Source organism: Grammomys surdaster, unplaced genomic scaffold (assembly GCF_004785775.1).
Source record: "Grammomys surdaster isolate TR1022 unplaced genomic scaffold, NIH_TR_1.0 168, whole genome shotgun sequence".
NCBI classification, from domain to species: Eukaryota; Metazoa; Chordata; class Mammalia; order Rodentia; family Muridae; genus Grammomys; species Grammomys surdaster.
In genome coordinates, this window is record NW_021604616.1 from 734,665 (window position 1) to 746,240 (window position 11,576).

At 40.8% G+C, this 11,576-nt stretch overlaps 1 protein-coding gene across 2 annotated transcripts in view; it reads right to left on the minus strand.

Moving 5' to 3' along the window:
• Enpp3 (ectonucleotide pyrophosphatase/phosphodiesterase 3) overlaps positions 1–10,972 on the minus strand; it is a 68,994-nt gene extending 58,022 nt beyond the window's left edge. Inside the window, exons 1-4 of one of the 2 annotated variants that reach the window (XM_028766424.1) lie at positions 10,852–10,970; positions 6,772–6,847; positions 1,334–1,456; positions 187–312 (exon numbers count right to left, since the gene is read on the minus strand). In XM_028766424.1, the coding sequence (XP_028622257.1) occupies positions 187–312; positions 1,334–1,456; positions 6,772–6,847; positions 10,852–10,929 (403 nt within the window). In that variant the 5' untranslated portion in view covers positions 10,930–10,970. Of the gene's footprint in view, positions 1–186; positions 313–1,333; positions 1,457–6,771; positions 6,848–10,851 lie in introns of both variants that reach the window. The other variant, XM_028766425.1, reaches the window with a different exon arrangement.
• Between the last annotated feature and the right edge of the window lie 604 nt (positions 10,973–11,576).

Below are 11,576 nucleotides of genomic sequence, written 5' to 3' on the forward strand. Positions count from 1 at the left end.
CTCTCTCTCTCTCTCTCTCTCTCTCTCTCTCTCTCTCTCTCTCTCTCCTGGTTTTCTGAGACAGAGTTTCTCTATATAGCCAGGCTTCTCTCTCTCTTTTAAAATCTTTGTAGCTCAGGATAGCTCTAAGAAACTCTGAGTTCCAGTGAACCCCTAGAGGCAAATGCACCAACAGCCTCTGCTTACCTTGGCATACAGTCTTGTAGTCAGGGCAACAGTCCTTCCTCTGTAGACAGTCATGTGCACAGGAACAAAGGGCTGTCTCCAGTCTGCTCTCCCCACAACGGAATGAATTGCACGTCCATATCTGAGCTGAAAAGGTGTGCAATGCAGTTCTAAGCACTTAGGTGCAGGATACAAAGACTACCAGTGCCAAATGTTCCCCCGTGTTATTACAATAAAATCAAACTCTTGACTTATCAGATTTAATGAGTGGACATACATTGTACAAAACAAAAACAACAAAAACGCTGCGACTCCACCGTCCTTGCATGGTAACGGAGAGTAATGAGGCTTCGAAAGTTGAACTTGTACTCTGAGTTTGCAGATGTTCTGGATCCTGGTCCTTCTCAAGTGTGGGAACTCCACACGTCAAAGCATCATGAGCACTGACAATATGATTTTAATCAAGAGCCGCCTTGCTCAGCCTTGTCTAAGGGCAGCCAATAAAGGAGGGGCAGAGGTCATAGATAGGAGCATCCAAGAATTCCAAGGAAACCAGGCCATTATCCACCATTTCACTTCCTATATAGTTATGCCGCAACTGCAGTCAAATAAAGTGTGGCCTCCTCAGTTTACTGAGAAGGGGGAAATGGCAACAGTTAACCTTGCGTAGAGGTCCAGAACAGAAGCTATGTGCAGAACTGTGCAGTCTTGAGAGATAATGAAGGCCTAATTTCCATAATCATGTGACAGGGAAAGTCAAGGAGGGTTATGTGAAGAGACACAGATCATGTGACAGTAAAGGCAGAGGAAGGCTATGTCTAAAGATGTAGATCATGTGACAATGTAGGCAAAGCAGTGATACTGCCAGTTAAAGAACGTCAAAGCTTGTCAGTGACAAACCAGGCCCTAGAAAAAAGGCTGAAACTCTTCTCCTTCAGCCAATTCGGCCAAGAGCTAGATGTTGGATGTCTAGCCTCTAGAACTGAAAGAAAGGACTTCAGCTTATTGTTTGTTTGTTTGTTGTTTTGTTTTGTTTTGTTTTGAAAGATACTTAGACTAGGGTACTTTATTATGGTAACTCTGGAAACTAACAGATGGCAGAAGGCTATGATATCAGAATGATGAAATCATAACTAACATGCTAGTGAAAGACTGTCAGAACCCTTACTTGATTTCACACAGGTATCTTCAAAATCCCAGCAGCAGTCTCCTCGGCCTGTGCATCCTGAGTCACAGCGGCAGCCCTCCAGGCCTCTGGGTGAGGAGTCAAAGCATTTTGTCCTGCAGCTGCCTGTCAAAGAAAGACAACAGACAGCCACACTTAGAAGTTAGCCACTGTTTCATCCCCAAGGAGTGAGAACACAGAGTAGTTAGCCTAGACTAAGCAAGGAGCAGGGGGACTCCAATGAGTCACAGGAAAGGGGCGGAGCCTTTTTCAAATTAGCAATGTGTAGTTTGGAAAGGTAGCTCTCAAAAGGGGTGAGGACAGTGCTCTCAGGCCCTGCTAAGAAACTTGAGGCCCAACTGTGTTAAGGGCAAGTCATTAGAGCACACACACACACACACACAGTAGCAACATAGATTTGCATTTTTAGAAACTCACTCCAGAAAATAAGTGTCAGGGGTAGTGGATAAAAACTCACCAAACCAGTCAGGGATTTTAACCCAAACCAACAAACAGCAAGATGAGAGTCTAAAGAAAGATAACACCAGTGTACACAGGGATGATACAAATACAACCTAGACAAAGTAAAGTGCATTTTAGAGAAGTGTTTTTTATGAGGAACAGAAAAGGAGGAATAAGTTAAGAATGATTCCTAACATAGAGGGCAAGGATTTCAAACAATATAAGCTCAGTGAGCAAATGGATACCTACTAATGTGTCTGAAAACTGAGTCCAGGAAAGAGAGAGATAAACTGCAGACACTAGTTTTGAAATCACCAGCATATTCATGGTTAAACAAGAAGAATGTTGTGTTTAAATAATATTTTATTTATTTGAGAATTTCATACATACACACAATGTATTTTGATCATACTAACCCCATGTCTTCTCCATGACTATCTCCAGACCTACCTCCCACCCCCAACTTCCTGTTCTCTTTTCTTATTTTTATAATCCACTGAATACAATTTATGTTGCTCATACACACATGGGTTATGGCACTATCCACTGGATCATGGTCATTCTACCAGGGGTCAAAATCTTAAAGAAAACTGATTCTTCCTCCCAATCAACCATCAGTTGTGAATAGTTTCTCAAGTGGGATGGGGAGTCACTCCCCCCTTCCCCAGTCCCCATCCACTTTACAGCCCATGCTAGCATGTTGCCAGGTGTGATCTTATTCAGGCATCCCCAGCTGCTGTGGGTCCTGTCATGTCCAGAAGACAGGTCAGAACAGTCTTCCCTCACTCTCCTGCTCCTCTTCTTTGATGTTTCCTGAACTAAGTATGTGTCAAGCTAAATACAATTTATCTTGACTATGAATTGAATGAGGACTAAATAAATAAATATTATCTAAAATTTTCTTATGATACTTGTTTTCTGCTTTTTAATTCCCAGTTGAAGGCAAAGAATACATGGTAGTATGTTTGAGTGAACTCTGTTCTGCCAACATTAAGTCCATTCTTTGGAAACCACTTCATAATTTTAAATTTATGAATTGTCACTTAAAACCCTACATTCAAGACAGGGTCTCATGTGGCCTGGACTGGTGTCAAACTCTTAACAACCAAGGGTAATTTTGAACTCCCAGTCCTCTTGACTCAGCCTCCTGACTACTGGGATAATAGGCATGTGCCATCACACCCAGGTCATGGGGTGCTGAGGATTAAACATGGCCTTAAGCATGCTAGATAAGCTGGACAGTGGTGGCGCACGCCTTTAATCCCAGCACTTGGGAGGCAGAGGCGCGGATTTCTGAGTTTGAGGCCAGCCTGGTCTACAGAGTGAGTTCCAGGACAGCCAGGGCTACACAGAGAAACCCTGTCTCGAAAAATCAAAAAGCATGCTAGATAAACAATCCACCAGCTATAGCTCAAGCACACAAAAGTGTTATCTTAGCATTGTTATACTTCAAGCACTATGATGGATATCACTGTATAGTGATGGGGAAAACAAAGACTGGCCATGGAAACTTTACATTAATAAAAGATTCCTTAAACAATGTTAGTGAGCTTCGGTATATCAGGACAACTGGTCTGTACCAGTCCCACAGGGCATTGAACTGGGATGAGAGACCTAGAAGAAAAAACTGGAGGACAGGAGAATGCAAAGAAACACGACTTGTCTATAGGCTGATCAAACCGATGATTTTACTTTTTTCACACAAGGGTTATATGCACATAGAGGCAGGATGTGGGGAAAAGGATGACGCAGGTGCGTTCAGGGGGATATCTTCCAGAACAGAGTGTCAGCTGGGTGAAGGTTCAAGGGACAGGTCACTATGACTCCGCCTATGATTCACTTGTCCTTATCTAAGTAGGTACTATCCACCAAGGCTACCTATCTACAAGGTCTGTGACTACTCAGGCTGGGAATTTTCCACAAAAGCTGCTATTTACAATATCTTATAGCTATCTGTTTCAGTGTTTTTCCACAGAGACCCAAGACTTTGTCTTAGCAGGCTGACTTAGGCCTATTGCTGATTTTAGGCCTTCAGTGTATAAGCAGTGCTGCCCCTGACAATGGTCGGTTGCCAGGGAAGAAACTGAATCTGTAGATATTCTTGCCTCATATACAGAAATCAATAAATATGGAGGCCAACAAGATATAAACACCTTGGGAATCAAGGATAATATTCAAAATTCAAAATATACAAAAAAAAAATAAGGAAGGAGAGTAGGAAGACCAGATGAAGACAGTGGTAAAAAATCACAGAAATTAATGTTTCTCAGGGTGGTAAACCTCTCAAATTCAGCCTACTCTATTTGACCCCAAAATATATGAAATGGAGCATTCAGATTATTTTAAAAGTATTATTACAGTAGAATGGTTTAAAATTGAGCAGCCGAATCTTTTTATCCAAATTAGCACTACCCACAATCCCACCTCTACCCCATATCCAGCTCAAGTAGGAAAACTGTATTTCCAAATGTTCATGCAAAACAAACAAAAACAAAAGAACCCATGGGACTATCCTCAAGGAATCTCATTTTCATTTTATATTTGAGCTCTATCCATACAAATGGTTCCAGGATCAAAATAATTATTGTTTTCAAGACAAGGATTGTGGATGCAATTGTCCCGGGCCGTAACTGTCCTCTCTGCTTCTGTTCTCACGTTTCCATGTTTGGCACACAGCAGCCTTAACTTATGCATGCTACATTTGGAAACAAACCAGATTATTTCATCCCTCATCTCTAACTCTCCAGTCCAAATCCAAGATTAAGCTTTGATATACCAACCCCTGGAGATTCTCCCTGGCTGATCCCATCCTGTGACTGTCTCACTCTGGCCCTGTTAAATCTAGATCATGACCTCCTCGGTGGACCAGAGCAGACATTCATTGTCTGTGTTTAGACCTTTGCATTTGCTGTTTCTAGTTACCTGAAATAGTCTTCCTTGGAGAGCATCTCCACTTCTTCACTTCCATGAGCTCATAATTCAAATGTCAGTCACTTCACACCCACATCCATCTTCACAGACATAACATTTTCTCCTTTTTGGTTCCTCTCATTATTTTTTCCTTGGACCCCTCCCCCACCTCCCCAACACTATATGGCTGAAGATGGCCTTCAACTTCTGATCCCCCTGCTTGCTCCCTTCTCAACGATGGGGCTACAGGTGTGCTCACCACATCCAGTTCATGGGGTCCTGAGTACCAACCACTGAGCTGTTCATGCATGCTAGGCAAATACTAGTCCAACTGTACCAATGGGACTACAACCTCAACCTAGAAATATATACTCTTGAAAGGATCTTTGCCTTCTTCACCACTACACCCTCATTAGAAAACACAGAACACAAGTCGGTGTTCAGTTTTCAGTGAGCATGTTAAAAAAAAAGAAAGAAATATGCACACATGACAATAAGTTTTAAAGAATACACAAAGTTTCAAAGCCCATACATTGCCAATTTGCATTGCAAATGAGTGAGGATTACATGGAGCAGAGAATGTTTAAAGTTGTTCAGAATTTGTGCATAACAAAAGAGATTGGGCCTAAGAATTAATAACAAATGGGCCGACAGTGCTAAATGCCACGGAATATTGGAAAGAATGAATGAGGCCAAAGGGGCCCTGACTGAAAAGGTAGCATGAGATATGTCGAGGGCAGCTGAGCACCTGGGATGAAGGGACGAGAATAAAGAAGCAAGCACTCTGGGAACCCAGGCAGAGATAAGTATGAGGAAGTAAACAGACCAAAATGCTGAGACAATGGGGGATTTTGTCCAGAGAATAGTCTATGCTTTTTGAAGTCAACATAATGCAATTTGGAGGATAAAATAGCCAAGAACTAATGTTCATTTGTGTGTATCAACCACATTATGATACCACTGAAAGAGCTTGCCAACGTTCACTCCAGTCAGGAACAGCCACACCCCTCAGAGACACAGCAGTCCGGTGACCACACAATGACGGGAATTTTCCAGCTAATGTTAACTTTTTTTTTTTTTAAATAATCTCTATGTTCCTGTGTTGCATGGATGAACTGACTGTCAGTTCTCACACAGAAATGTGACTGGGAAATTGTCAGCTAACCTCCCCAGGAGCCTCCCTGGTACAGAGATGCTAAATCCTTTCTCAGTGAAATGTATCAGTCTCACTGAGAGGAACATCAAGTGAGGTAAAAACAGACCTCATACTTCACACAAGTTAAAACACCAACACAATCTACTAAGAAACACAGAAGTAAGCTGGCTCAGGAAGTTAAGGTGTTTCTCATGTAAGCCTGGCAGCCTGGGGTGAGCCCCAGAACCCATAATGAATGAGAAAACCGACTCCCCAGATTCTTGTCTTTTGATTTCCACACGCATGCTGTGCACACACACATACGCACACACACACACACACACGCACACACGCGCACACACATGCACATATGCATGATACTAAATAAAATAACTTTTTTAAAATTACAAAATTTTATATTATTACTTATATAAATGGTATATTTGCTATTCATACTAGTAGGATAAAATAAAGGGAATATGGTCTTATAATTAAGAATATATATCTCCTATTTTTCTTTGCTCCTTATAGGAAAAAAAATGAAGCTTATATTATGGTCTACTTTTTAAGAATTTGGCATTGATTAACCATATATTGGTATGTGAAAGATGCGACAGTATTAACATGCTATTGAGGCACATAGGAGGTAGACATAGCAACAAAGACTTTGAGGGTCCAGAGGCTGGACAGAGTTATCAGACATGTCTAGCTGCTGTAGGAAGTGGGACATTAATTCCCCAACTCCTCTGGACTTCGTTTTCCTTTCTGTGTGTCAGGGTAAAAAAGGAAAGTCCATGAACAACAATGAGTAACATTGAGGTAGGTAAGAGAGGGCTTGGGGCTGGAGAACAGACAGGTTCCAAGGAATTAAAGCCAGAAGAAAGAAGAAACTGGGTTGGGGACATGCATTTTGCAAAAATGCCTGGGAATATACCTTGCTCTTCAGGTTTCCTGAGTCCCAGTCCCAGGCCTAATCCAAGCGATACAATCACCAACAAAGCAAGAAGAACCTATTACAGAAAGGAGAAGTCATCTCTGTGGCTTTTAAAAATATAAACAAAATGACAAATATGTACGTACCCTTCCTCTAGACTGAAATACTTAGTACAGGCAGCATGCTAATTACCAAATATTTCAGATGCAACAACGACAAAAGCATGTTATTTCATTTAGTGTCCGACAAAAAGATTTGGAAAATAATTATTTGTTTTTATTCATACCTGCTTTTGAAACAAGTTCCCACATAGCCTAGGCTAGCCTCAAACTTACTTTGTCACCAAGGATGATACTAAACTCTCATCCATCCTGTCTCCATGCCTGAAGATCAAATCTAGGACTTCTTGCATGCTAGGCAAGTATTCTAATAACTGATACACATCCTAATCCCATGAGAAAATGTTCTGTAGAAGATTTATTATAGATGACCAGATTCAAACACTGTCATATTTCAAATACATTAAGTTTAACTCCAGATTGAGTGAAACCACCAGAACTGTATGCCTTCACTTTCACTTTTTTTTTCTTACTAGACATTCCCTTGGAGAGTATTTGTATGAATTTACTCCGGCATCCAGGAGAACTGTGAAATCCTTAAGTGTTTCATTACTAATTAGCCAGAGGACAAGGAAAATAATTAACACACGTCAACGTACAGTATGCAAGTCGTTAACTGAAAGGGTTTCTTTTGCTCTTCACTTCATAAACATGACTTCACATACTCTGGAAACTTCTGGACCAGAGAGTGTTGAGTTCCTGGGATCACTTCTGCTGGACTCTGTGCAGCATAGGAGGCTCCGAGCTTCAATCAGATTAAACAGTGATATGACTAGATTCTCCCTTTTACCTAAGCCATGAGTCCAAGTGATAAGAATAGGCTAGTGGGGCTGTACATCCCATACAGGAATTAACAGGGTCCAGTGAGATGGTTCAATGCGAAATGGTGCTTGCTGCCAAGCTCAGTGACCTGAGTTTGATTCCCTGGGTCTCACAGAATAGAAATAGAAAGCAAGCCCCACAAAGTGTTATTTTCAGACGTCTGTATATGTGCTATGGCATATGTGTGCCACCCTCCAATAACTGTAATTTTAAAAATGTAAAATAATGTTAACAACAGACATGAGTTCAAATTACTTTTGAAAATAAAATAAATGTGTTTATAACTTAAAAGCAAAGAACAAACCTTGCAAAAGAACAAATAAATGCAGTATCAAAATTGCTTATGTAATAAACAATTGCACAAACTATTGACCTTGAGGAGTTTGCATTTTGAAAATCAACTGAAAAAAAATAACACACTAACTTTTATCATAAAAGTGAATACAGTGCCCAAGAAAACACACTAATACAACAACAGGCTGGGTGAGAGGCAGTGAGTGTAAGCTACTTAAGAGCAGTAGGTGACCCACATCTTTAATTCCAGCACTCAGGGGGCTGAGGCAGGCAAATCTCTGATTTCAAGGCCAGTCTGGTCTACAAAGTATGTTCCACAGCTGGCAGGGCTACACTGGGAAGCCCTGTCTCGAAACAAAACAGCAAGAACAGAAAAGAACATTAGTAGTTAAACCTAGTTTCAGTGTCCAGAAACCATAGATATTCCTACCAGAATTATCAGAAAGCACTAAAGCCAGCTTTGGTCAACTCCTTACAGTAAACTTGATGTGTTATAGATTTACAGATTAATAATTCTGACCTACGTCTTTTGTGGGTTTTTTCCATTTAAATTTCCTATAGGACAGTATCTTTCCTTAATATGCTTTGAAATTTTGTAATGTTAAAATTTATATTTTTCATGGTTTTGTATTTATTCCCTGTATTTATGCCTGCCTTCCTTCCTTCCTTCCTTCCTTCCTTCCTTCCTTCCTTCCTTCCTTCTTTCTTTCCTTCCTTTCTTTCATTCAATACGTACTTTATTTAAAGCTTCTTACCTTATGCTGAATACAAAGTAGGGAAAATGGTCTAGATTCTGAAACATACTGAGAGCCCAACATTTGGCTTCAGTTTGACTAAACAAAGTATAGGAGGGTTGTGTAGAAACTTTTAAGTGTGTTATTTTTCAGTTTTGTTTTGTTGTTTGGTTTTTGAGATCTGCCCAGTCAGCCTTAAACTCACTTATGTAGCTGAGGGTGATCTCAAACCACTGACCCTACTGCCTGTACCTCCTAAGTATTATAATTACAGGCATAGACCATGATACCCACTGAAACCTTTAAAGTTTTAACTGAAACTTAAAAAATAAGAAAAAGTACCATTAGAGTCCTTTTTGAGACACAATTTTAAAAGAGTGGACTTCCTAATATATAAGGAAGAAAATATGCTAGAAAGATTCAAATATATATAAATATATAATATATTATATAAATATACAATATTGTAATATATACATATACATCATATACATAGACACAGACACAGACACATATACATATATATCTCCCTCCTCAGGCCAGAGGGATAGCTCCTTCAGTTCAGTGATTATGTTATAAGCACAAGGACCTGAGTTCAATTCCCAGAACCCAAATTGTTGGGGTGTGGTACTGCTAGAAGGCTCAGGCACATCTCCATGGCTCCAAGGCAGCATGATTATGCTAATCAGCAAGCCCCATTGAAGCCCAGTGTCTCAAAAGAAAGAGTAGTAAGTGTCCTGTGGAAAGAAACCTAAGCTTGTGTACCTGTCCACAAGTGTCTCAGCAAGAAAAAGAAAAGACAATCTAAAAATACATTAAGGACCCGGATCTAGCTCCCAAGGAGTTTGATGCTTTTAGTGACAAACTTGGATAAAGCCAATGGCAGGAAAGCTGCAAGGAGGGCCCTGTAAGTCCTGGAAAGATAAACTCTGAGGCTCTACTGAGGGTTTACTACTCAAGGGTCATGGCATTGCTTGACCGTTGCTAGAGAAACAGAAAGGAGAGCTGACATTTGCTAGCCTGAAGGAAAGCTGCAGCCAGACAGACAGTGAAAAAAATACAGCATTTGGTTTTGGCTTGAAGTGCTGGGTGGAAGTCAGGCAGGAGACATCCGAAGGGAAGTGGCTCGGGTTGTGGGGAGGTAATTAATATCTTAGGAGATCGCCTAAAGAGAAGATCACTGATTAAGACAGATGTGGGGCAATATCTCAAGTAACACTCAATGACGACAAAGATAAATCAGCCAAAAAGCAAGTCTTAGAAATGAGTGTTTCAAGATTGTCCAGGAGGCAAGGGTAGTGAACATTTTTTCTTTGGTTTTTTTTTTTTTTAAAGAAAAGATAAGCCGGGCAGTGGTAGTGCACACCTTTAATCCCAGCACTTGGGAGGCAGAGACAGGCGGATTTCTGAGTTAGAGACCAGTCTGGTCTACAGAGTGAGTTCCAGGACAGCCAGGACTACACAGAGAAACCCTGTCTCTAAAAACCAAAAAAAGAAAAAAGAAAAAGAAAAGATAAAACCCTCAACAACATCCAGTATGTAGCTTGAGATTGTTAGGGACATTCAGATTGGAAACACGAAGGGATGAGGTAGATCAGGGGGGAAAATGGAGCGCACATTTAAATGGGCCACGAGAAACTGGGGTGCTGGACAGTCCCCCACTTCTCCAAAATGTGATGATGAGTGGTAAAAACAGGCTAATAAAAGCAAGGAGCTTTTTAATGTTATGTTTTGGGCCAGGGAAGATAAATCAGATTAAAAGATGAAAGTGAGGAAGCAAAAGAAATAATCTCCACTCGGGAAAATAAATAGAATGAAATGTTGATAAAGATCAACAGTTCCTGAAGATGACAGGCAAGTTAAGTAATCGTAGTTTCTAAATTCTAGCTCCTACAGTATTCATACCATTCAAACATGGCTTAAGCTCTAATTATAAACACGTGGAAAACAAAATCAGTCCAATGTGGTCTCAGATTTCTGTCAGAAATGCTGGACACAGTCACTTAACATTCTAACCTAAACAGCAACACAAAGGAGCCTGAGTGTGGAGGCAGGCACTTCACATCTGCTACCAAGCTTGTAAGACTAACTAAATGAACAGCTGTACTTACCACACAAAGGATCTTGTATTTCTTGAGACTGTCTTTCTTAATGGGCTCCTCCGTGGCTAACGCTAGCCTGGAATCCATTGTTTCTGTGGCGGTGTAAACCTGTTTAGCCAGAAAATAAGTCTCTTTCTTTCCTCTGGGGAGGGAAAAAGGAACTGTCCTGACTGCCCCAGCTGTGGCTGGCTTTTAAATCCCGGAGAAAAGCAGAGCTCTGTAGTGATTGGTCAATTCAAGAGGGAAAAGCACTGTCCACAGAATAAAGTCCATTTCTCAGATATTGTGGACTGCTGTTCTTTACAGCCTTAGAATCAATAATATATACAAACCAGGATATGTAGATAGCAAGAATAGTGTATTATTCAAACTTATAAAAAGATAATCATTTGTTTTGTTTTTGTCTGTGGCAGGAACCTGTGTCACTTCTTATCTCCTGAACACCAGGATTACAGCATGTGTCCTACAATTTACAAATTGCTGGGAAATGAACCCAGGGCTTCGTACCAGTTTCGTACAAGCTCCACCCCAGCTCGGTTGCTTTCTGGGTTTTGTTTCTGTTTGTGTTTTTAGGCAGGATCTTATACCACAGCAGCCTGGGCGGTCTCAAGTTTCCCAAGCTCTCCTTTCTCAATCTTCCAAAGACTGACAAGAAGCCCTGTACAGGGAGTTTGTTCTTTCTTTCTTTCCTTCCTTCCTTCCTTCCTTCCTTCCTTCCTTCCTTCCTTCCTTCC